The sequence below is a fragment of the Thunnus maccoyii genome, chromosome 18 (genome assembly GCF_910596095.1).
Source record: "Thunnus maccoyii chromosome 18, fThuMac1.1, whole genome shotgun sequence".
Taxonomy (NCBI): domain Eukaryota; kingdom Metazoa; phylum Chordata; class Actinopteri; order Scombriformes; family Scombridae; genus Thunnus; species Thunnus maccoyii.
The window spans coordinates 27,551,335-27,578,099 of NC_056550.1; the positions used below are offsets into that span (position 1 = coordinate 27,551,335).

General features: G+C 41.1%; 1 protein-coding gene across 1 annotated transcript in view; it reads left to right on the plus strand.

Annotated features, from left to right (window-relative positions):
- Window positions 1-26,765, plus strand: part of LOC121884438 — an 80,633-nt gene that overhangs the window by 14,354 nt on the left and 39,514 nt on the right. The window contains exons 14-34 of the mRNA XM_042393242.1: window positions 667-687; window positions 1,528-1,690; window positions 2,039-2,307; window positions 3,248-3,393; window positions 3,486-3,753; window positions 6,107-6,127; window positions 6,968-7,130; window positions 7,479-7,747; window positions 8,688-8,833; window positions 8,926-9,193; window positions 11,547-11,567; window positions 12,408-12,570; window positions 12,919-13,187; window positions 14,128-14,273; window positions 14,366-14,633; window positions 16,969-16,989; window positions 17,829-17,991; window positions 18,340-18,608; window positions 20,400-20,545; window positions 20,638-20,953; window positions 21,394-21,565. Of these exons, the coding sequence (XP_042249176.1) occupies window positions 667-687; window positions 1,528-1,690; window positions 2,039-2,307; window positions 3,248-3,393; window positions 3,486-3,753; window positions 6,107-6,127; window positions 6,968-7,130; window positions 7,479-7,747; window positions 8,688-8,833; window positions 8,926-9,193; window positions 11,547-11,567; window positions 12,408-12,570; window positions 12,919-13,187; window positions 14,128-14,273; window positions 14,366-14,633; window positions 16,969-16,989; window positions 17,829-17,991; window positions 18,340-18,608; window positions 20,400-20,545; window positions 20,638-20,953; window positions 21,394-21,565 (3,688 nt within the window). The remainder of the gene's footprint in view (window positions 1-666; window positions 688-1,527; window positions 1,691-2,038; window positions 2,308-3,247; window positions 3,394-3,485; window positions 3,754-6,106; window positions 6,128-6,967; window positions 7,131-7,478; window positions 7,748-8,687; window positions 8,834-8,925; window positions 9,194-11,546; window positions 11,568-12,407; window positions 12,571-12,918; window positions 13,188-14,127; window positions 14,274-14,365; window positions 14,634-16,968; window positions 16,990-17,828; window positions 17,992-18,339; window positions 18,609-20,399; window positions 20,546-20,637; window positions 20,954-21,393; window positions 21,566-26,765) is intronic.

Consider the following 26,765-nt stretch of genomic DNA (forward strand, 5'->3'; position numbering starts at 1 on the left):
CTAAATGGCACTTTTTCCACTAGAAGGGCAGCCATACAAAACCTCCAGCTCAGCCCATTACAAGAGCAACTCATAGGGCTCTGCATTACATCATGTGGGGATATTTTACAGGGCACTATCACATTTTCTTCAACTGAAAAAGCATCCTTGAGGGCATTTCATCCCAGATTGTTACACATACAGGCACTCTATAGAGCGTTTCATCCTGATTAACCATAACTAAGACAGTAATTACAGAACAGGTGTGGGGGCACCTTAGAGGACATTTTATCATGTTTGCTTTATTGTGGGGTTAACTTAAAGGGCACATTTGCTTTTTTTTTTGCCCCCTTGAGCCCACCATTGAACCTACCTGTTCGATGACGGTGAAAAGCCATTAAAAGGGCCAATAAATTATAGGATGGTACAGCACTTAAATTTTGGTTATTGAAGCCTTTCATGATCATGATGATTTCTGAAGCAATGCCATCGAAAACAACAACTCTTTTGTGACCGGAATTTTTCTCTCTCTCTGTTAGCTGAGAGAAGAGATGGGAAAATGAGTGTCACTCATATTTTAAAAATCTGTGTTTAAGTGAGTTTAGTAGTCAATATTGTAGTATTGAGTATCAGTGAATATAAATGCTGAATTGTTGTTTCAAGAGCTGTTTGTTTTCTGTTTTTCAGAGTCTCAATCACAACTAGATGGTAAGTCAAAGTTTCCACTTGTTTACATTTTAAACATGTTGTTGGATAGAAAGGTTGATAGTTTGATTGTTGTTGGTATTTGCTGTCAAAGCCAGAATTCCAGTCTTAAAGGACTGGTTCATTATTCTTCAAAGGCATCTTAAAACAACAGTCAGGTGTCCACAGGAACAGTTAAAGAGGTTCTCCTTGCTGTAATCATTCCTCCTGGTCATATTGGCTATTAAAAGATCTGCCACATTTACAGTCTTTTTAGCATGAAATTCCCTCTTTGTGTTTCCTTGGACAGTCTTTCCCTGTTGAGCTGTGAAAGAAGTATAGTAACAAAAAGAGGGACTTTGGCACTACAGTTTTTGTAACATTGAACGGTATCTACTTGATCTGGCTCATTTGGAGGCTGAAGCTTCATATTAGCTTCAGATAAACTTTTAAACACATTTTTGCACAGAAGGAGGACTGTGGATTTTGTCCCCATCACTTACATTGTACGTGCGTTATGAAGGGATCTTTTAATGGTCAGTATGAACAGGAGGAATGATTACAGCAAGAAAAACATGTTTCACTGTTCATTTGGGCTCCTGACTGATGTATTAAGACACACTTGGAAAATTGTGAACCTGTCCTTTAAGAGAGCAAGTAGAAGCAAAGAAACATTTAGACTAATATTGAAATGAGATTATAGTTTCACCTCTTGTTATCTTGAGAGCCTCCCAGCAGACTCCCAGGATCATAATCTCTAACTCACAGTTGAAGGTTATAATCCTGCAAACAGAAACCACAGTGGTAATTCAGGGAGGGCTGAGCATTGCTCACTCTGTGTTTTTATCGTCTGTCTCTCTGTAGTGTGCGGTCGGCCTGCGCTCAACACCAGGATTGTTGGAGGACAGGCGGCCCCTAATGGCAGCTGGCCCTGGCAGGCCAGTCTGCAAAGTTCTGGATTTCACTTCTGCGGAGGATCCCTCATTAACAAAGAATGGGTGCTGACGGCTGCTCACTGCTTCTCAAGGTGAGCAGTTAGAATAGAGCTGTGATGGAAAACAACATGCCATGAGACCCCTCCAAGGGGTCGCAAGATGAATATCAAGGGTCTCAAAATGATTAACAGGACAGGAAAGAATAAAATTTATTGTTCTACTGCTCAAATTTAGATCTCTTTTTTCTAGCTTTGTCTTGTGAAATTCTGGAGATTTTCCTCTTCAGGCCTCCAACAATTATTCAAATAGAACAATACAAGAGGTTTAGAAGAAAAATCTTTCTCTCTTAAATGGATTTGTATCTGCTTGACTGAGGTAGTCTCAACTGCAGCCCTGCTCTTCATGTCTTTGCACTGCTTTGTTTCTCTTCTGATCTTCAGCACCAGCACAGCGGGTTTGGCTGTGGTCCTCGGTCTCCAGAGTCAAGAGGGGTCCAACCCCAATGCAGTGTCTCGAACGGTCTCTCAGATCATCAATCATCCCAGCTACAACCCTAGCACTAATGACAACGACATCTCCCTCCTGAAGCTCTCCTCACCGGTTACTTTCAACGACTTCATTGTGCCAGTGTGCCTGGCAGCCTCAGACAGCACTTTCAACGACGGCGTGGACACCTGGATCACCGGCTGGGGCAACATCGGATCTGGAGGTAGGTCATTGAGAAACTGGGGCACATCTATTACTTGTGCTCTCTCAGATTCAAAAATGCATCTCAGTGAGCGACGGAAACCTTTTGTAACTTACAGCTTGTATTTATATTTTCAACATAATCTGCATGTGACAATACTATCACACTCCACATTACAAAAGTATTAGACAGATTAAACAACAAACTGATGATTTATCTATCCTAGGAACATTCTGATAATGACATCATATGAAAGGTCAGTAAAATCAAAAGAGTTCATTTATCTGAGGAGCATTAATGTGGTCAGTAAATTTCATGGCAAACTGCCGACACGCAGATTTATATTCCTTTGAAACTGAGTGTGATCATGGACAGTGAATTTAGCTTAGACAAACAGATAAACTCAGTGGTCGAAACGAGTTTCTTCCAGCTAAGGCTTTTATCTAAGGTGAAGTCCTTTTTATCACTTAATGACTATGAGAGGGTCATACATGCTTTTATCTTGTCCCATGCAAGCGAGAGCACATTTCCCCTGTACTAGCATCCCTCCACTGGTTCCCAGTACGTTTTAGGATTGATTTTAAGATTTTACTGTTTGCCTATAAATCACTGAATGGACTATCTCCAACCTACCTCTCTGATCTCTTACAACCACACATCCCATCAAAGTCACGAGCAAAAACTGAGCTAAAAGAGAGTGAATATTGTACTTACATTTACCAGGTGGACAGAAACACGACTCCAAATGAATGATAATGTTGCTCCATAACAGCTGGATGTGGAAATAAGCAACTGTTTGCTAACAAGTTCAACACGTCAGCTTAAAAGCTGAAATATGTCAGTGTTGTGTTCACTACTTGTTTTTGCTGAACACTAGTGGACAAAACAAGTGGTATGAGTCCTTTACAAAATATATTTCACCATATGTGTTGTTTATTAAACTGATTTTGTGTGTCTTTAGTACCCCTTCCTTCCCCACAAAACCTAATGGAGGTGGAGGTTCCTGTTGTTGGGAACAGACAGTGTAACTGTGACTATGGAGTGGGCACAATCACCAACAACATGATCTGCGCTGGGTTACGTGCCGGAGGGAAGGACTCCTGTCAGGTGATCATTTTACCACCTGTTCTTCCTTTAGATTTCCCCTCCTACAAAGATTCTTTCTCCTGACCCACTCCTGAATGTTTCTCTCCTCAAAGGGGGACTCAGGTGGTCCGATGGTAACAAAGACAGGAAGTGTCTGGGTCCAGGCTGGAGTTGTGAGCTTTGGTTTTGGTTGTGCGGAGCCTAATTTCCCAGGAGTCTACGCCAGAGTGTCCGAGTATCAGTCCTGGATCAACAGCCAAGTCACCAGCGACCAGCCAGGCTTCGTCACCTTCACGTCCAATGGGACTGACAGTGACCTCAGTGCCAACTGTTCCGGCCTGCCGCCACCTCCAACCACCCTCCCTCCAACAACAGTCAATCGTGAGTAACTGTCATGTCCAGGCTTTGTGAACAGATCTGACCGATTTTTAACTACAAATTTGAAAGCTTTTAGATTAGACATATTACCACACTGTGCGACAGTTTCAGATCTATTCTGTATCAGCTTGTTCCGCCTCTTCATTGAGGATAAATGATCTTTACACTGAGAGAAACATTCAAACCAAAGGCTCCATGCTTCTTATGGCTGCACTATTCTAACAGAAGAGAAATATTCCAGATGTTTGTGCATCGTTTTGGACAAATTTTTCCAAAAGTCAGCCTGACATGTTTGGTATCTTTGGAAACATTTGGATCTCTGCTAGAATTTAAAATAAAGTTCTGTGTGTTTGAAGGATGTTTAATGTTTAAAATGATGGATCTATTTTCTGTGATCTTTTTTAAAAAACATCTTTCATTGTCTGCCTTTTGAGAATTAGCTATTTTGAACAGTCTTGTTAGGGAAATGAGAGGCAAAATTGGTGAAATAAAAGGAGAATTCTTTTGGCCATGAGTTTGTAAATGTTAATAGCCTCCCTTCCCTCCCTCTCAATGGACAACAGCAGAGGTTCTGAGAGCCTTCCTTCTCCACATCTGCTTGTAAGCTAGGTCTTGATGAGCTTCAGTTTGAAGAATGATCGCTCAACTGATGCAGTCATCACTGGCAGCTCAGACTGCACTGACCCAAAGACAACAGAACCCTCTAAAGGGTTGTTGCTGAGCAAACTAGTGAGTAGTACTGTACCAGAACCAACTGAATGGAACAGTGTTACAGCTACAACAACTACAACATGTTTTTAAGGGTTCTTTATTTTCATGATGGTCAGCATACACTCATTCCTACCATAATTGTAGAGGAGTTCTCCTTCTTTAGGCTCAAAGGTAAGTATGACAGTGTTATTTAGACGAGTGGTCATTTTTGGGTCATGTGCAAACCTTGGAGGAGTAGGTCATGACCTCTCTCTTTCAGAGCAGTTCATCTCTCTGTCTGCTAAGGATGACTGAGCAACGCAGCTGTCCTGATGAGGCTGGCTGTCTCCTTGGGAAACTAAGGTTGTAGAAGAAATGCTGTGCTCTATTTCAGATGGCCAGACTGTCTCTTCTAAGAATATATTGCATGTTGCCTGAATGTGTGAACAATGGTTCACTTAGGTCGGTGTAGTTTCTTGTTCAGGATCTAGTACCCAATAGAATCCTCACACCTGTATGGATGAGTAAAGAATAACCTTATTTGGACATGTAGTAAATCTCGAGGGTCTAGTGAAGGATCAAATACTCCCCACCAGGAGGTAACCTTCAGAATTGAGAAGCATTAAACAGTGTTTCACTTGTACTGCTAATATCTGTTCTCTTCTAGCTTAGTCTAGCTTCAATAAATCCATGTCTCCTGAAACCTTTGTCAGTTAGGAGTTAGACAGTTCTAAATATTTTCCTTCACAATAATGGCCAGTTTACTCCATCATAAGGGCATTTTACAGGCAAAGTATCTCATGTTCTTCACTGGAAGGGCACTTCACCATGTTTTTCTCCCATGCAGGGCACCCTATAGGGCACTTCACCATGTTTTTTGTTATTGAAGGGCACTCATCATGGCATCATGTTTTCTAACACCTGGGGGCACCCTAGAGGGCACTTAATCCCTTTTTTCATTGAAAGTGCCCCCAATTCTGCACTTAAGTTAGGGGAACCCTAAACGGCACTTTTTCCACCAGAAGGGCAGCCATACAAAACCTCCAGCTCAGTCCATTACAGGAGCAACTCATAGGGCTCTGCATTACATCATGTGGGGATATTTTACAGGGCACTATCACATTTTCTTCAACTGAAAAAGCATCCTTGAGGGCATTTCATCCCAGATTGTTACATATACAGGCACTCTATAGAGCATTTCATCCTGATTAACCATAACTAAGACAGTAATTACAGAACAGGTGTGGGGGCACCTTAGAGGACATTTTATCATGTTTTCTTTATTGTGGGGTTAACTTAAAGGGCACATTTGCTTTTTTTTTTGCCCCCTTGAGCCCACCATTGAACCTACCTGTTCGATGACGGTGAAAAGCCATTAAAAGGAACCAATAAATTATAGGATGGTACAGCACTTAAATTTTGGTTATTGAAGCCTTTCATGATCATGATGATTTCTGAAGCAATGCCATCGAAAACAACAACTCTTTTGTGACCGGAATTTTTCTCTCTCTCTGTTAGCTGAGAGAAGAGATGGGAAAATGAGTGTCACTCATATTTTAAAAATCTGTGTTTAAGTGAGTTTAGTAGTCAATATTGTAGTATTGAGTATCAGTGAATATAAATGCTGAATTGTTGTTTCAAAAGCTGTTTGTTTTCTGTTTTTCAGAGTCTCACTCACAACTAGATGGTAAGTCAAAGTTTCCACTTGTTTACATTTTAAACATGTTGTTGGATAGAAAGGTTGATAGTTTGATTGTTGTTGGTATTTGCTGTCAAAGCCAGAATTCCAGTCTTAAAGGACTGGTTCATTATTCTTCAAAGGCATCTTAAAACAACAGTCAGGTGTCCACAGGAACAGTTAAAGAGGTTCTCCTTGCTGTAATCATTCCTCCTGGTCATATTGGCTATTAAAAGATCTGCCACATTTACAGTCTTTTTAGCATGAAATTCCCTCTTTGTGTTTCCTTGGACAGTCTTTCCCTGTTGAGCTGTGAAAGAAGTATAGTAACAAAAAGAGGGACTTTGGCACTACAGTTTTTGTAACATTGAACGGTATCTACTTGATCTGGCTCATTTGGAGGCTGAAGCTTCATATTAGCTTCAGATAAACTTTTAAACACATTTTTGCACAGAAGGAGGACTGTGGATTTTGTCCCCATCACTTACATTGTACGTGCGTTATGAAGGGATCTTTTAATGGTCAGTATGAACAGGAGGAATGATTACAGCAAGAAAAACATGTTTCACTGTTCATTTGGGCTCCTGACTGATGTATTAAGACACACTTGGAAAATTGTGAACCTGTCCTTTAAGAGAGCAAGTAGAAGCAAAGAAACATTTAGACTAATATTGAAATGAGATTATAGTTTCACCTCTTGTTATCTTGAGAGCCTCCCAGCAGACTCCCAGGATCATAATCTTTAACTCACAGTTGAAGGTTATAATCCTGCAAACAGAAACCACAGTGGTAATTCAGGGAGGGCTGAGCATTGTTCACTCTGTGTTTTTATCGTCTGTCTCTCTGTAGTGTGCGGTCGGCCTGCGCTCAACACCAGGATTGTTGGAGGACAGGCGGCCCCTAATGGCAGCTGGCCCTGGCAGGCCAGTCTGCAAAGTTCTGGATTTCACTTCTGCGGAGGATCCCTCATTAACAAAGAATGGGTGCTGACGGCTGCTCACTGCTTCTCAAGGTGAGCAGTTAGAATAGAGCTGTGATGGAAAACAACATGCCATGAGACCCCTCCAAGGGGTCGCAAGATGAATATCAAGGGTCTCAAAATGATTAACAGGACAGGAAAGAAGAAAATTTATTGTTCTACTGCTCAAATTTAGATCTCTTTTTTCTAGCTTTGTCTTGTGAAATTCTGGAGATTTTCCTCTTCAGGCCTCCAACAATTATTCAAATAGAACAATACAAGAGGTTTAGAAGAAAAATCTTTCTCTCTTAAATGGATTTGTATCTGCTTGACTGAGGTAGTCTCAACTGCAGCCCTGCTCTTCATGTCTTTGCACTGCTTTGTTTCTCTTCTGATCTTCAGCACCAGCACAGCGGGTTTGGCTGTGGTCCTCGGTCTCCAGAGTCAAGAGGGGTCCAACCCCAATGCAGTGTCTCGAACGGTCTCTCAGATCATCAATCATCCCAGCTACAACCCTAGCACTAATGACAACGACATCTCCCTCCTGAAGCTCTCCTCACCGGTTACTTTCAACGACTTCATTGTGCCAGTGTGCCTGGCAGCCTCAGACAGCACTTTCAACGACGGCGTGGACACCTGGATCACCGGCTGGGGCAACATCGGATCTGGAGGTAGGTCATTGAGAAACTGGGGCACATCTATTACTTGTGCTCTCTCAGATTCAAAAATGCATCTCAGTGAGCGACGGAAACCTTTTGTAACTTACAGCTTGTATTTATATTTTCAACATAATCTGCATGTGACAATACTATCACACTCCACATTACAAAAGTATTAGACAGATTAAACAACAAACTGATGATTTATCTATCCTAGGAACATTCTGATAATGACATCATATGAAAGGTCAGTAAAATCAAAAGAGTTCATTTATCTGAGGAGCATTAATGTGGTCAGTAAATTTCATGGCAAACTGCCGACACGCAGATTTATATTCCTTTGAAACTGAGTGTGATCATGGACAGTGAATTTAGGTTAGACAAACAGATAAACTCAGTGGTCGAAACGAGTTTCTTCCAGCTAAGGCTTTTATCTAAGGTGAAGTCCTTTTTATCACTTAATGACTATGAGAGGGTCATACATGCTTTTATCTTGTCCCATGCAAGCGAGAGCACATTTCCCCTGTACTAGCATCCCTCCACTGGTTCCCAGTACGTTTTAGGATTGATTTTAAGATTTTACTGTTTGCCTATAAATCACTGAATGGACTATCTCCAACCTACCTCTCTGATCTCTTACAACCACACATCCCATCAAAGTCACGAGCAAAAACTGAGCTAAAAGAGAGTGAATATTGTACTTACATTTACCAGGTGGACAGAAACACGACTCCAAATGAATGATAATGTTGCTCCATAACAGCTGGATGTGGAAATAAGCAACTGTTTGCTAACAAGTTCAACACGTCAGCTTAAAAGCTGAAATATGTCAGTGTTGTGTTCACTACTTGTTTTTGCTGAACACTAGTGGACAAAACAAGTGGTATGAGTCCTTTACAAAATATATTTCACCATATGTGTTGTTTATTAAACTGATTTTGTGTGTCTTTAGTACCCCTTCCTTCCCCACAAAACCTAATGGAGGTGGAGGTTCCTGTTGTTGGGAACAGACAGTGTAACTGTGACTATGGAGTGGGCACAATCACCAACAACATGATCTGCGCTGGGTTACGTGCCGGAGGGAAGGACTCCTGTCAGGTGATCATTTTACCACCTGTTCTTCCTTTAGATTTCCCCTCCTACAAAGATTCTTTCTCCTGACCCACTCCTGAATGTTTCTCTCCTCAAAGGGGGACTCAGGTGGTCCGATGGTAACAAAGACAGGAAGTGTCTGGGTCCAGGCTGGAGTTGTGAGCTTTGGTTTTGGTTGTGCGGAGCCTAATTTCCCAGGAGTCTACGCCAGAGTGTCCGAGTATCAGTCCTGGATCAACAGCCAAGTCACCAGCGACCAGCCAGGCTTCGTCACCTTCACGTCCAATGGGACTGACAGTGACCTCAGTGCCAACTGTTCCGGCCTGCCGCCACCTCCAACCACCCTCCCTCCAACAACAGTCAATCGTGAGTAACTGTCATGTCCAGGCTTTGTGAACAGATCTGACCGATTTTTAACTACAAATTTGAAAGCTTTTAGATTAGACATATTACCACACTGTGCGACAGTTTCAGATCTATTCTGTATCAGCTTGTTCCGCCTCTTCATTGAGGATAAATGATCTTTACACTGAGAGAAACATTCAAACCAAAGGCTACATGCTTCTTATGGCTGCACTATTCTAACAGAAGAGAAATATTCCAGATGTTTGTGCATCGTTTTGGACAAATTTTTCCAAAAGTCAGCCTGACATGTTTGGTATCTTTGGAAACATTTGGATCTCTGCTAGAATTTAAAATAAAGTTCTGTGTGTTTGAAGGATGTTTAGTGTTTAAAATGATGGATCTATTTTCTGTGATCTTTTTTAAAAAACATCTTTCATTGTCTGCCTTTTGAGAATTAGCTATTTTGAACAGTCTTGTTAGGGAAATGAGAGGCAAAATTGGTGAAATAAAAGGAGAATTCTTTTGGCCATGAGTTTGTAAATGTTAATAGCCTCCCTTCCCTCCCTCTCAATGGACAACAGCAGAGGTTCTGAGAGCCTTCCTTCTCCACATCTGCTTGTAAGCTAGGTCTTGATGAGCTTCAGTTTGAAGAATGATCGTTTAACTGATGCAGTCATCACTGGCAGCTCAGACTGCACTGACCCAAAGACAACAGAACCCTCTAAAGGGTTGTTGCTGAGCAAACTAGTGAGTAGTACTGTACCAGAACCAACTGAATGGAACAGTGTTACAGCTACAACAACTACAACATGTTTTTAAGGGTTCTTTATTTTCATGATGGTCAGCATACACTCATTCCTACCATAATTGTAGAGGAGTTCTCCTTCTTTAGGCTCAAAGGTAAGTATGACAGTGTTATTTAGACGAGTGGTCATTTTTGGGTCATGTGCAAACCTTGGAGGAGTAGGTCATGACCTCTCTCTTTCAGAGCAGTTCATCTCTCTGTCTGCTAAGGATGACTGAGCAACGCAGCTGTCCTGATGAGGCTGGCTGTCTCCTTGGGAAACTAAGGTTGTAGAAGAAATGCTGTGCTCTATTTCAGATGGCCAGACTGTCTCTTCTAAGAATATATTGCATGTTGCCTGAATGTGTGAACAATGGTTCACTTAGGTCGGTGTAGTTTCTTGTTCAGGATGTAGTACCCAATAGAATCCTCACACCTGTATGGATGAGTAAAGAATAACCTTATTTGGACATGTAGTAAATCTCGAGGGTCTAGTGAAGGATCAAATACTCCCCACCAGGAGGTAACCTTCAGAATTGAGAAGCATTAAACAGTGTTTCACTTGTACTGCTAATATCTGTTCTCTTCTAGCTTAGTCTAGCTTCAATAAATCCATGTCTCCTGAAACCTTTGTCAGTTAGGAGTTAGACAGTTCTAAATATTTTCCTTCACAATAATGACCAGTTTACTCCATCATAAGGGCATTTTACAGGCAAAGTATCTCATGTTCTTCACTGGAAGGGCACTTCACCATGTTTTTCTCCCATGCAGGGCACCCTATAGGGCACTTCACCATGTTTTTTGTTATTGAAGGGCACTCATCATGGCATCATGTTTTCTAACACCTGGGGGCACCCTAGAGGGCACTTAATCCCTTTTTTCATTGAAAGTGCCCCCAATTCTGCACTTAAGTTAGGGGAACCCTAAACGGCACTTTTTCCACCAGAAGGGCAGCCATACAAAACCTCCAGCTCAGTCCATTACAGGAGCAACTCATAGGGCTCTGCATTACATCATGTGGGGATATTTTACAGGGCACTATCACATTTTCTTCAACTGAAAAAGCATCCTTGAGGGCATTTCATCCCAGATTGTTACATATACAGGCACTCTATAGAGCATTTCATCCTGATTAACCATAACTAAGACAGTAATTACAGAACAGGTGTGGGGGCACCTTAGAGGACATTTTATCATGTTTGCTTTATTGTGGGGTTAACTTAAAGGGCACTTTTGCTTTTTTTTTTGCCCCCTTGAGTCCACCATTGAACCTACCTGTTCGATGACGGTGAAAAGCCATTAAAAGGAACCAATAAATTATAGGATGGTACAGCACTTAAATTTTGGTTATTGAAGCCTTTCATGATCATGATGATTTCTGAAGCAATGCCATCGAAAACAACAACTCTTTTGTGACTGGAATTTTTCTCTCTCTCTGTTAGCTGAGAGAAGAGACGGGAAAATGAGTGTCACTCATATTTTAAAAATCTGTGTTTAAGTGAGTTTAGTAGTCAATATTGTAGTATTGAGTATCAGTGAATATAAATGCTGAATTGTTGTTTCAAGAGCTGTTTGTTTTCTGTTTTTCAGAGTCTCACTCACAACTAGATGGTAAGTCACAGTTTCCACTTGTTTACATTTTAAACATGTTGTCGGATATAAAGGTTGATAGTTTGATTGTTGTTGGTATTTGCTGTCAAAGCCAGAATTCCAGTCTTAAAGGACTGGTTCATTACTCTTCAAAGGCATCTTAAAACAACAGTCAGGTGTCCACAGGAACAGTTAAAGAGGTTCTCCTTGCTGTAATCATTCCTCCTGGTCATATTGGCTATTAAAAGATCTGCCACATTTACAGTCTTTTTAGCATGAAATTCCCTCTTTGTGTTTCCTTGGACAGTGTTTCCCTGTTGAGCTGTGAAGGAAGTACAGCAACAAAAAGAGGGACTTTGGCACTACAGTTTTTGTAACATTGAACGGTATCTACTTGATCTGGCTCATTTGGACGCTGAAGCTTCATATTAGCTTCAGATAAACTTTTAAACACATTTTTGCACAGAAGGAGGACTGTGGATTTTGTCCCCATCACTTACATTGTACGTGCGTTATGAAGGGATCTTCTAATGGTCAGTATGAACAGGAGGAATGATTACAGCAAGAAAAACATGTTTCACTGTTCATTTGGGCTCCTGACTGATGTATTAAGACACACTTGGAAAATTGTGAACCTGTCCTTTAAGAGAGCAAGTAGAAGCAAAGAAACATTTAGACTAATATTGAAATGAGATTATATTTTCACCTCTTGTTATCTTGAGAGCCTCCCAGCAGACTCCCAGGATCATAATCTTTAACTCACAGTTGAAGGTTATAATCCTGCAAACAGAAACCACAGTGGTAATTCAGGGAGGGCCGAGCATTGCTCACTCTGTGTTTTTATCGTCTGTCTCTCTGTAGTGTGCGGTCGGCCTGCGCTCAACACCAGAATTGTTGGAGGACAGACGGCCCCTAATGGCAGCTGGCCTTGGCAGGCCAGTCTGCAAAGTTCTGGATTTCACTTCTGCGGAGGATCCCTCATTAACAAAGAATGGGTGCTGACGGCTGCTCACTGCTTCTCAAGGTGAGCAGTTAGAATAGAGCTGTGATGGAAAACAACATGCCATGAGACCCCTCCAAGGGGTCGCAAGATGAATATCAAGGGTCTCAAAATGATTAACAGGACAGGAAAGAAGAAAATTTATTGTTCTACTGCTCAAATTTAGATCTCTTTTTTCTAGCTTTGTCTTGTGAAATTCTGGAGATTTTCCTCTTCAGGCCTCCAACAATTATTCAAATAGAACAATACAAGAGGTTTAGAAGAAAAATCTTTCTCTCTTAAATGGATTTGTATCTGCTTGACTGAGGTAGTCTCAACTGCAGCCCTGCTCTTCATGTCTTTGCACTGCTTTGTTTCTCTTCTGATCTTCAGCACCAGCACAGCGGGTTTGGCTGTGGTCCTCGGTCTCCAGAGTCAAGAGGGGTCAAACCCCAATGCAGTGTCTCGAACGGTCTCTCAGATCATCAATCATCCCAGCTACAACCCTAGCACTAATGACAACGACATCTCCCTCCTGAAGCTCTCCTCACCGGTTACTTTCAACGACTTCATTGTGCCAGTGTGCCTGGCAGCCTCAGACAGCACTTTCAACGACGGCGTGGACACCTGGATCACTGGCTGGGGCAACATCGGATCTGGAGGTAGGTCATTGAGAAACTGGGGCACATCTATTACTTGTGCTCTCTCAGATTCAAAAATGCATCTCAGTGAGCGACGGAAACCTTTTGTAACTTGCAGCTTGTATTTATATTTTCAACATAATCTGCATGTGACAATACTATCACACTCCACATTACAAAAGTATTAGACAGATTAAACAACAAACTGATGATTTATCTATCCTAGGAACATTCTGATAATGACATCATATGAAAGGTCAGTAAAATCAAAAGAGTTCATTTATCTGAGGAGCATTAATGTGGTCAGTAAATTTCATGGCAAACTGCCGACACGCAGATTTATATTCCTTTGAAACTGAGTGTGATCATGGACAGTGAATTTAGGTTAGACAAACAGATAAACTCAGTGGTCGAAACGAGTTTCTTCCAGCTAAGGCTTTTATCTAAGGTGAAGTCCTTTTTATCACTTAATGACTATGAGAGGGTCATACATGCTTTTATCTTGTCCCATGCAAGCGAGAGCACATTTCCCCTGTACTAGCATCCCTCCACTGGTTCCCAGTACGTTTTAGGATTGATTTTAAGATTTTACTGTTTGCCTATAAATCACTGAATGGACTATCTCCAACCTACCTCTCTGATCTCTTACAACCACACATCCCATCAAAGTCACGAGCAAAAACTGAGCTAAAAGAGAGTGAATATTGTACTTACATTTACCAGGTGGACAGAAACACGACTCCAAATGAATGATAATGTTGCTCCATAACAGCTGGATGTGGAAATAAGCAACTGTTTGCTAACAAGTTCAACACGTCAGCTTAAAAGCTGAAATATGTCAGTGTTGTGTTCACTACTTGTTTTTGCTGAACACTAGTGGACAAAACAAGTGGTATGAGTCCTTTACAAAATATATTTCACCATATGTGTTGTTTATTAAACTGATTTTGTGTGTCTTTAGTACCCCTTCCTTCCCCACAAAACCTAATGGAGGTGGAGGTTCCTGTTGTTGGGAACAGACAGTGTAACTGTGACTATGGAGTGGGCACAATCACCAACAACATGATCTGCGCTGGGTTACGTGCCGGAGGGAAGGACTCCTGTCAGGTGATCATTTTACCACCTGTTCTTCCTTTAGATTTCCCCTCCTACAAAGATTCTTTCTCCTGACCCACTCCTGAATGTTTCTCTCCTCAAAGGGGGACTCAGGTGGTCCGATGGTAACAAAGACAGGAAGTGTCTGGGTCCAGGCTGGAGTTGTGAGCTTTGGTTTTGGTTGTGCGGAGCCTAATTTCCCAGGAGTCTACGCCAGAGTGTCCGAGTATCAGTCCTGGATCAACAGCCAAGTCACCAGCGACCAGCCAGGCTTCGTCACCTTCACGTCCAATGGGACTGACAGTGACCTCAGTGCCAACTGTTCCGGCCTGCCGCCACCTCCAACCACCCTCCCTCCAACAACAGTCAATCGTGAGTAACTGTCATGTCCAGGCTTTGTGAACAGATCTGACCGATTTTTAACTACAAATTTGAAAGCTTTTAGATTAGACATATTACCACACTGTGCGACAGTTTCAGATCTATTCTGTATCAGCTTGTTCCGCCTCTTCATTGAGGATAAATGATCTTTACACTGAGAGAAACATTCAAACCAAAGGCTACATGCTTCTTATGGCTGCACTATTCTAACAGAAGAGAAATATTCCAGATGTTTGTGCATCGTTTTGGACAAATTTTTCCAAAAGTCAGCCTGACATGTTTGGTATCTTTGGAAACATTTGGATCTCTGCTAGAATTTAAAATAAAGTTCTGTGTGTTTGAAGGATGTTTAATGTTTAAAATGATGGATCTATTTTCTGTGATCTTTTTTAAAAAACATCTTTCATTGTCTGCCTTTTGAGAATTAGCTATTTTGAACAGTCTTGTTAGGGAAATGAGAGGCAAAATTGGTGAAATAAAAGGAGAATTCTTTTGGCCATGAGTTTGTAAATGTTAATAGCCTCCCTTCCCTCCCTCTCAATGGACGTCAGCAGAGGTTCTGAGAGCCTTCCTTCTCCACATCTGCTTGTAAACTGGGTCTTGATCAGCTTCAGTTTGGAGAATGATCGCTCAACTGATGCAGTCATCACTGGCAGCTCAGACTGCACTAACCCAAAGACAACAGAACCATGTAAACTAGTGAGTAGAACTGTACCAGAACCAACTGAATGGAACAATGTTACAGCTACAACAACTACAACATGTTTTTAAGGGTTCTTTATTTTCATGATGGTCAGCATACACTCATTCCTACCATAATTGTAGAGGAGTTCTCCTTCTTTAGGCTCAAAGGTAAGTATGACAGTGTTATTTAGATGAGTGGTCATTTTTGGGTCATCTGCAAACCTTGGAGGAGTAGGTCATGACCTCTCTCTTTCAGAGCAGTTCATCTCTCTGTCTGCTAAGGATGACTGAGCAACGCAGCTGTCCTGATGAGGCTGGCTGTCTCCTTGGGAAACTAAGGTTGTAGAAGAAATGCTGTGCTCCGTTTCAGATGGCCAGACTGTCTCTTCTAAGAATATTTTGCATGTTACCTGAATGTGTGAACAATGGTTCACTTAGGTCGGTGTAGTTTCTTGTTCAGGATCTAGTACCCAATAGAATCCTCACACCTGTATGGATGAGTAAAGAATAACCTTATTTGGACATGTAGTAAATCTCGAGGGTCTAGTGAAGGATCAAATACTCCCCACCAGGAGGTAACCTTCAGAATTGAGAAGCATTAAACAGTGTTTCACTTGTACTGCTAATATCTGTTCTCTTCTAGCTTAGTCTAGCTTCAATAAATCCATGTCTCCTGAAACCTTTGTCAGTTAGGAGTTAGACAGTTCTAAATATTTTCCTTCACAATAATGGCCAGTTTACTCCATCATAAGGGCATTTTACAGGCAAAGTATCTCATGTTCTTCACTGGAAGGGCACTTCACCATGTTTTTCTCCCATGCAGGGCACCCTATAGGGCACTTCACCATGTTTTTTGTTATTGAAGGGCACTCATCATGGCATCATGTTTTCTAACACCTGGGGGCACCCTAGAGGGCACTTAATCCCTTTTTTCATTGAAAGTGCCCCCAATTCTGCACTTAAGTTAGGGGAACCCTAAACGGCACTTTTTCCACTAGAAGGGCAGCCATACAAAACCTCCAGCTCAGTCCATTACAGGAGCAACTCATAGGGCTCTGCATTACATCATGTGGGGATATTTTACAGGGCACTATCACATTTTCTTCAACTGAAAAAGCATCCGTGAGGGCATTTCATCCCAGATTGTTATATATACAGGCACTCTATAGAGCATTTCATCCTGATTAACCATAACTAAGACAGTAATTACAGAACAGGTGTGGGGGCACCTTAGAGGACATTTTATCATGTTTGCTTTATTGTGGGGTTAACTTAAAGGGCACATTTGCTTTTTTTTTTGCCCCCTTGAGCCCACCATTGAACCTACCTGTTCGATGACGGTGAAAAGCCATTAAAAGGAACCAATAAATTATAGGATGGTACAGCACTTAAATTTTGGTTATTGAAGCCTTTCATGATCATGATGATTTCTGAAGCAATGCCATCGAAAACAACAACTCTTTTGTGACTGGAATTTTTCTCTCTCTCTGTTAGCTGAGAGAAGAGATGGGAAAATGAGTGTCACTCATATTTTAAAAATCTGTGTTTAAGTGAGTTTAGTAGTCAATATTGTAGTATTGAGTATCAGTGAATATAAATGCTGAATTGTTGTTTCAAGAGCTGTTTGTTTTCTGTTTTTCAGAGTCTCACTCACAACTAGATGGTAAGTCAAAGTTTCCACTTGTTTACATTTTAAACATGTTGTTGGATAGAAAGGTTGATAGTCTGATTGTTGTTGGTATTTGCTGTCAAAGCCAGAATTCCAGTCTTAAAGGACTGGTTCATTATTCTTCAAAGGCATCTTAAAACAACAGTCAGGTGTCCACAGGAACAGTTAAAGAGGTTCTCCTTGCTGTAATCATTCCTCCTGGTCATATTGGCTATTAAAAGATCTGCCACATTTACAGTCTTTTTAGCATGAAATTCCCTCTTTGTGTTTCCTTGGACAGTGTTTCCCTGTTGAGCTGTGAAGGAAGTATAGTAACACAAAGAGGGACTTTGGCACTACAGTTTTTGTAACATTGAACGGTATCTACTTGATCTGGCTCATTTGGACGCTGAAGCTTCATATTAGCTTCAGATAAACTTTTAAACACATTTTTGCACAGAAGGAGGACTGTGGATTTTGTCCCCATCACTTACATTGTACGTGCGTTATGAAGGGATCTTTTAATGGTCAGTATGAACAGGAGGAATGATTACAGCAAGAAAAACATGTTTCACTGTTCATTTGGGCTCCTGACTGATGTATTAAGACACACTTGGAAAATTGTGAACCTGTCCTTTAAGAGAGCAAGTAGTAGCAAAGAAACATTTAGACTAATATTGAAATGAGATTATAGTTTCACCTCTTGTTATCTTGAGAGCCTCCCAGCAGACTCCCAGGATCATAATCTTTAACTCACAGTTGAAGGTTATAATCCTGCAAACAGAAACCACAGTGGTAATTCAGGGAGGCCAAGCATTGCTCACTCTGTGTTTTTATCGTCTGTCTCTCTGTAGTGTGCGGTCGGCCTGCGCTCAACACCAGGATTGTTGGAGGAGAGGTGGCACCTAATGGCAGCTGGCCCTGGCAGGCCAGTCTGCAAAGATCTGGATTTCACTTCTGCGGAGGATCCCTCATTAACAAAGAATGGGTGCTGACGGCTGCTCACTGCTTCTCAAGGTGAGCAGTTAGAATAGAGCTGTGATGGAAAACAACATGCCATGAGACCCGTCCAAGGGGTCGCAAGATGAATATCAAGGGTCTCAAAATGATTAACAGGACAGGAAAGAAGAAAATTTATTGTTCTACTGCTCAAATTTAGATCTCTTTTTTCTAGCTTTGTCTTGTGAAATTCTGGAGATTTTCCTCTTCAGGCCTCCAACAATTATTCAAATAGAACAATACAAGAGGTTTAGAAGAAAAATCTTTCTCTCTTAAATGGATTTGTATCTGCTTGACTGAAGTAGTCTCAACTGCAGCCCTGCTCTTCATGTCTTTGCACTGCTTTGTTTCTCTTCTGATCTTCAGCACCAGCACAGCGGGTTTGGCTGTGGTCCTCGGTCTCCAGAGTCAAGAGGGGTCCAACCCCAATGCAGTGTCTCGAACGGTCTCTCAGATCATCAATCATCCCAGCTACAACCCTAGCACTAATGACAACGACATCTCCCTCCTGAAGCTCTCCTCACCGGTTACTTTCAACGACTTCATTGTGCCAGTGTGCCTGGCAGCCTCAGACAGCACTTTCAACGACGGCGTGGACACCTGGATCACTGGCTGGGGCAACATCGGATCTGGAGGTAGGTCATTGAGAAACTGGGGCACATCTATTACTTGTGCTCTCTCAGATTCAAAAATGCATCTCAGTGAGCGATGGAAACCTTTTGTAACTTACAGCTTGTATTTATATTTTCAACATAATCTGCATGTGACAATACTATCACACCCCACTTTACAAAAGTATTAGACAGATTAAACAACAAACTGATGATTTATCTATCCTAGGAACGTTCTGATAATGACGTGATATGAAAGGTCATTAAAATCAAAAGAGTTCATTTATCTGAGGAGGACTATCTCCAACCTACCTCTCTGATCTCTTACAACCACACATCCCATCAAAGTCACTCAGGTCTGCTGACCAGTCGCTTTTAGTTGTGCCACGACCTAGGGTGATCGTGCCTTTGCTGTTATAGCCCCCAAACTCTGGAACGAGTTGCCTCTACATATTAGACTGGCTCCCACACTGCCTGTTTTTAAATCCTATCTTAAAACTCATTTTTATTCCTTGGCTTTTAACTCGGTGTGTTAAAACCAAGAAATGTCTCATTTTTCTGTTAAACCGGTCTTTGTGGCTTAATTGTGTTTTCATGGCCTGTGTTGTCATGATTGTACAGCACTTTGGTCAACTGTTGTTATTTTTAAACGTGCTTTATAAATAAATTTGATTTGATTTATCACACCCCACATTACAAAAGTATTGGACAGATTAAACAACATACTGATAATTTATCTCTCCTAGGAACATTCTGATAATGACGTGATATGAAAGGTCATTGAAATCAAAAGGGTTCATTTATCTGAGGAGCATTAATACGTTCAGCAAATTTCATGGCAAACTGCCGACTAGACTTCACTAGATTCTGAAATAACATTTGAAATGTTGTCCTTATTGTGGCACAAGAGGAAAGGTCAGAGGTCACCGGAAACATTATGATTGACATGAGACAGACAGACAGGTTGACTGATATCAGTAACCTTAAAGATCCCCTCCAGACATGTTTTAGGAAATAACAATAATTAGCTTTGAAAAATGAATTTGTGGGTTTTTCCACACAAAAAGCTCATTTACCTTGATAGAAATTCTTAAAATCACATCTCCTCCATCTCCCTCACTGTAAAATCCAGAATCTATAAATATGCAAATCTTTTTCTTTTCAAAAGTTTTCCTACTTGACAAAAGATGCCTCCTACTTCACTGTGAGGTCCATTCTCAGTGTATGTGCACTGGAGGTTTCAATTCTCCGTGTCACACTTGTGTAAGTTGCATACTGGACTACGACTGGATCTCCTTGGCTTTCTGGAACTTTAAAGCGAGTTTCAGCTCATTGTTTGGTGTTCTCATAGAGTTGTTTTGGGCCGCAGCAGGCAGCTGTTTTCAGAGAAAAAGCTCCAAAAACCACTGTACAGTATCTGCTCGGCACCAAATGGCAAACAGACACAGTTACCTGTAGGCTAGCTGGTGAACATAATGCAGCATTTAGCAACTAAAGAGTCAGATATTTCTTTCAGGAGCTGGTAGAGAGCAAAAACTGAGCTAAAAGAGAGTGAATATTGTACTTACATTTACCAGGTGGACAGAAACACGACTCCAAATGAATGACAATGTTGCTCCATAACAGCTGGATGTGGAAATAAGCAACTGTTTGCTAACAAGTTCAACACGTCAACTTAAAAGCTGAAATATGTCAGTGTTGTGTTCACTACTTGTTTTTGCTGAACTCTAGTGGACAAAACAAGTGGTATGAGTCCTTTACAAAATATATTTCACCATATGTGTTGTTTATTAAACTGATTTTGTGTGTCTTTAGTACCCCTTCCTTCCCCACAAAACCTAATGGAGGTGGAGGTTCCTGTTGTTGGGAACAGACAGTGTAACAGTGACTATGGAGTGGGCACAATCACCAACAACATGATCTGCGCTGGGTTACGTGCCGGAGGGAAGGACTCCTGTCAGGTGATCATTTTACCACCTGTTCTTCCTTTAGATTTCCCCTCCTACAAAGATTCTTTCTCCTGACCCACTCCTGAATGTTTATCTCCTCAAAGGGGGACTCAGGTGGTCCTATGGTAACAAAGACAGGAAGTGTCTGGGTCCAGGCTGGAGTTGTGAGCTTTGGTTTTGGTTGTGCGGAGCCTAATTTCCCAGGAGTCTATGCCAGAGTGTCCGAGTATCAGTCCTGGATCAACAGCCAAATCACCAGCGACCAGCCAGGCTTCGTCACCTTCACGTCCACTGGGACTGACAGTGACCTCAGTGCCAGCTGTTCCGGCCTGCCGCCACCTCCAACCACCCTCGCTCCAACCACCCTCGCTCCAACCAACCTCCCTCCAACCACCCTCCCTCCAACAACCACAGTCATGCGTGAGTAACTGTCACGTCCAGGCTTTGTGAACAGATCTGACAGATTTTTTACCACAAATTTGAAAAGCTTTGAGATCACACATTTTTCCACACTGTGTGACAGTTTAAGATCTATTCTGTATCAGCTTGTTCCGCCTCTTCATTGAGGATAAATGATCTTTACACTGAGGAAAATGTTCAAACCAAAGGCTCCATGCTTTTTATGGCTGCACTATTCTAACAGAAGAGAAATATTCCAGATGTTTGTGCATCATTTTGGACAAATTTTCACAGTAGTCATCCTAACATGTTTGGTATCTTTGTAAATGTTTGGATCCCTGCTAGAATTTAGAATTAAGTTCTGTGGGTTTGAAGGATGTTTAATGATTAAAATGATAGATTTATCTTCTGTGGTCCTTTTTAAAAATCTTTCATTGTCTGCCTTTTGCTTTTCTCTCCAGCTGTGGTCTGCGGTAGTGCCCCAGTCAATTCACGTATTTTGGGAGGAAGCTCGGTGGCGACTGCTGGCATGTGGCCGTGGATGGCGAGCCTTCAGAAGAATGGAAGTCATGTGTGTGGCGGGACTCTAGTGGCTGTGGACTCAGTGCTGAGCAACGCCAACTGCTTCTCAAGGTGAGCCTTATATATCAAGTCAGAAAGTATTGACAGACGGACTAACAAATTGTTGGTTTTCAAGTTCTTCTCAGTCCTAATTGAGTCGATTTTTCCTCCCACAGTTCACCCACAGCATCTGAGTGGACTGTGGTCTTGGGCCGTTTGAACCAGAATGGAGTCAACTCCTTTGAGGTGACACTGAATGTGACAAATATCACCCTAAGCACCCTGACCGGGTCTAATGTAGCAGTGCTGCATCTGGCAGCCCAGCCCACCCTGTCCGACTACATCCAGCCCATCTGCCTGGACAACGGACAGACCTTCACTGTGGGCTCCACATGCTGGGCTGCTGGCTGGAGCTCTGGGCGTGGAGGGGGTGAGTCCTTCACATACAGACTGACACAATAACGTTAGCTCTCTTTATCATGTCAAACACTTAGGACATCTGGGAGTTTCCCCTAATCATTTTCCCATTTTCTTATTTTTCCCAACTCTAGTGGAAGAAGTTCTGCAGGAGTTCCAGACCACAGTGGTAAATTGTGGGAACACAGCAACCAGTGACTACATTTGTACAGGATCTTTTACACTGGAACAGGTGAATAATGACAGAGTAATACATACCATTTGTTGATATAGTATTTCTCTCTATTTCATCAAGGTATTTGTGAGACTTTAAACATCATAAACGTTAGGTTCCAACAGTGGTAGAAAGTAACTAAGTCCATTTACTCAAATAGTGTACTTAAATACAGTTTTGAGGTACTTACTCTGACGTCTTACAAAAAGCAGTGTGTAGTCGGGGTCACATTTCACATGTCTATGAGTTGTTAACAGCTCCACCAAATAGTGATTTTTCCCTCTAAACTTCTCACATGCTTTCATTTCAATAAATGTTCAAATGATCCAATATTTCAGCAAAAATCAAAGATTAGAGAAAAAGTCCAAAAACTGAAAACAGATTTGTGTATCAGAACTTTGTTTTTTCTTCTTTCCTCTCCCATTAATCATCTCACCACCCCTCAGATTTATCTGCTGACCCTTTGGAGGGGCCCGACCCCTAGGTTGGGAATCACTGGACTAAACTAGCTAACTGTATATAAAGTAGTGTAAACTAGCTCCACCTCCAGCAGCTACAACAGTAACATGCTGCTCTAACACTGATGCTTCACTATTAATAATCTAATGATGTCATATATAATAATATATCAGTCAGAGGGACCAAACCACTACTTTTACTGCAATACTTTAACTACATCAAGCTCATAATACTTATGTACTTTTACTGCAATACTTTAACTACATCAGGCTCATACTACTTATGTACTTTTACTGCAATACTTTAACTACATCAGGTTCATAATACTTATGTACTTAAGTAGGATTTTTCATGCACGACTTTCACTTCTAATGGAGTATTTTTACATTGCTGGTTATTGCTATTGGTACTTTTACTTAAGTGAAGGATCTGAGTACTTCTTCGACCACTGGGTTCAAAGTTGTGGAATTAAATTTCAATTTAGCTGAGCACTCCTCATCCATGTTCAGATATGTTAGAATATAAGACAACATTCATTTGGAATCCTTATTTGAAGGTTTTCCTACAACCTTACCAATAGTGGGACTAAATATGTAATATTTGTCTTGAGGGTGACACTAGAATAAAGGTTGGTTCATTCGCTACTCCCTCTAAACAGACACTCAGTAGTTTACTCTTTAGCAACAGTAAATTGAGGTTTCAAACACCTATCATCATCATTTTACGTCATCACAGGTGTAGAGCATGGACCATAGACTGTAAAAACTATGGATGTAGCCATTGTGGTCTCACCCATTGGTTTGTGAACTGCCGTTTTGAAGCCTCGAGTTTAGCGATTTAACTGTGGCCATCTTCGATTTGACCGTCGCCATGTTTACTTTTTGGAGCCAGAAGCGACCATATTTGGACGAGAGGGTGGAGCCGACCATAGTGCTAGTTGCTAGCTTGGTTAGCATGGTGCATTTGCAATCTTTAAATGAACAGTTTGACATTTCTGGATTGACATTACTCCCTTCCTAAGATGGCAAAGTCATGACCTCCCCCCCCCACTCTGCCTCTGATTGGCTAGTACTTGTTGCCTCACTGGTTGGGTTGGTTAGGTTTAGGCATGAGGAGTGAGATTCGTTTGGGTTAGGGTAAGAATATCAGGGTAAGCCAATCAGAGGCAAACTAGGGTGGGTTATGACTTCGCCATCCTAGGAAAAATATTGCTTACATTGTGAAAGAGATGTCTGTAAATCAGCGGATACAATTTTTTGAGCATCACAACCCCGTCAAATGACTTGTTTCACGATCAGAATTTGATCCATTCGGTCTGATCACATTTCAAAAGTCTGGAAGAGCCGCATGATTGAATTATTTTATCCCCTTTCAAGTTAGCTGGAGGGCTAAACTAGAAGTTAGCCATCTCAGCCGGCAGAAGTCTCTAGTGAGCATGCTCCATGGGAGCATCGGGCCCTTAGAATGTGTGCAGTTTGTTTCCAGGAAGTGTTTTTTTTGGCTTCATGCGCCACTGAGCAACTTAGGAATGAACAGGGGCCCGCCTTTGATGCTGTATTCGGTTCTCTTTATACATCTATGGAAGCTACACACAGCATACAGGTAGCCTAGCTTAGCTCAAAGACTAGAAACAGGGGGAAGAGCAAGCCTGGCTCTGTCCAAAGGTAAACAACAGCACGAATTAACTTCAAAATTATATCATAATACTGATTCAATGTTTGCTGATTTCACCAAAAGACAGATTTGCAACAAGAAAAATAAGAGGCAGATATTGTTTTTTTAATAGTTTCACAGAATGCTGTGACTGAATGTCCACTCCAGTTATTTTAGAAGCTACATGTTGGACGTGAACTAATCCGTCTTTTCTGGTTGTTCAGGATGATTCTGGGGGTCCGATGATGTGTCAGATAGACGGCTCTTGGTTCCAGGCAGTTGTGTTGTCAGGCAACAACACCACCACCAATCAAACACGAGCAGATCCAGTGATGGTCTTCACCAAACTGAGCCGCTTTCAGAGCTTCCTGGCTCAGACTGTGGGAGCATTCTTATCTCCAGCCTCCACCAACAGCACCGCACCTAACAGCACTGTGTCCACTAACCAGACCACCACGACCACCAGCGGGGGCTCACCTGCTCACCCCTTCTTCTTCTTCTTCTATCTCCTCGTCTTCTCTGCGTTCCTCCACCTCACCTTATAGGAACCTACCTTTACCTCTAAATAGGTTTACATGATGTGACGGGCACAAATGAATGTAAACAACCATGAGAGATAATATAGGCTTAAAGCTACATTAACTAATCTATGACTCGATTCTGTCTTTATTGGTGACCACTAGGAATAGAGAAGTGAAGTGTGCTGGGTTACATCAGAGTGGTCTTTTAATTAAAGTCTCCTCCACTCAAAAATCTGGTTCCTGCAGTTGAATGTTTTAGCTTCACTGTGCAGAATGATGCATGTGCAGAGTTTGACACTAGAAGGCTGTTTTTCTCATTCAGCTACTGAAAGTGGGAAGTTTCTCTGAGCTCATTGTAAACGTAATTTTAAGGGGCAGGACTACAAGCATGAATTGTGACATCACAAATAATTTGGAAGCCAATCATGGTCCAATATTCAACTTACACAAGTGTAATGTGGAACAAACACTGAGAATGGACCTTACAGTGAAGTAGGAGACATCTTGTGTCCAGCAGGAAAACTTTTGAAATGAAAAATATTTGCATATTCATAGATCCTGGAATTTTTAATGAGGAAGAAGAAAGAGATGCCATTTTAAGGTTTTTAACAAGATAATTGAACTTTTTTTTGTGGAAAAACCATATCCGACACAAATTATTATTCAAAGTAGGGTATTTAATATACATATTGAACCAAGAGGAATAATTACAGGGACCAATAACTCTTTCAGTGTACATTTTGGCCTGTGAATATATTAAGATAGAATTTAAAAATGTGAACCTATCCTTTAATTTAGTCACTTTTCTAGTATGAACACACTACACACTCAAAATCTGATTACAATTAGTGTGTAATATGTAATTGGGACACAGCTCATGTTTTGTGGTGAGGCAAACTTTTCAGGATTTTTTAGATTTTTTAGTTAAAATGACACCTCCAGCTCACTTCTCTACTCTATTCCAACAATAAAACATGATTTGTGCTGTTCGTGTTGGACACAGTTTTATAATTTGGTCATTGTTGACCTTTTTTCTTTTTTGGCCAAATAAGAGATTCTGGACGTTAACTGCTTTCGGTCTATGAATGAAAGGGATAATGTGGGTGTAAAATGAAGAATTATTTAAGCTCCACTGAACAAATGTTTGTATATGTAGCCTTGCAGTTTTTTGAAGCTATGTGGTTTTTTATTGTTATTTTTTAATCAGCACAACAATGAAATATGTGTAATCTTATATGATTTTCACTTTCTGTAGTGTTTAGACGTGAATGATTGTTAAACAGGTTTTCCTGCAGTCTTTAACAAATGGACTGAAAAATCTTTAAGAATCATATTTTAGATGTCTGATGAACACAGTGACAATGATTTGCCTGTCCATCACCTACCTCATAATATCACAGAGCTACTGTACAATAACAGAGGTTACTACCTGAAAAGACAAAGCACTTAAACAGTATTTGCTTTATAAATACTTAAAAGCTGCACTTTAAATTGATGATTATTTTGCCTTGAAAGATAAATGTCAATTTCAAGTCTTACCAAGCACTGTCACACAAAACTGTCCAGTAAATGTGAAAATTGTAAACAATTTTCCCGTTTGTCATGTTGTCATAATGACCTGCTTTAAACTGAAGTAAAAATCTTTAAAATTTTTCACTTGATTCAGTGACATATTTTTGTGCTGTGAGCCCACATGCTGTTACTCTCAGTTTTATTTCTAAAAAGCGACACGTTAATATAGCAGTTAATTTGTTTTGTTTACACAAATAAAGAAATGCACAGAAAAAGTGATTGTATGTGTGTTTAATCTAATACACAGCCTACATTTATAACTGCGCACTTATCAGGTTTGAATGTAGCAGCCAAATATAGGATGATTAATACATTTGTTCTTGAATTTTTACGTGTTTTGATCAAGACATGATTATTTATGTTTAACAATAAGACTAAGAGTTTATAGAGCCATGCTAGCGTCTAGAGGTGGACATGAATGTCTGTGCCAAAGTTC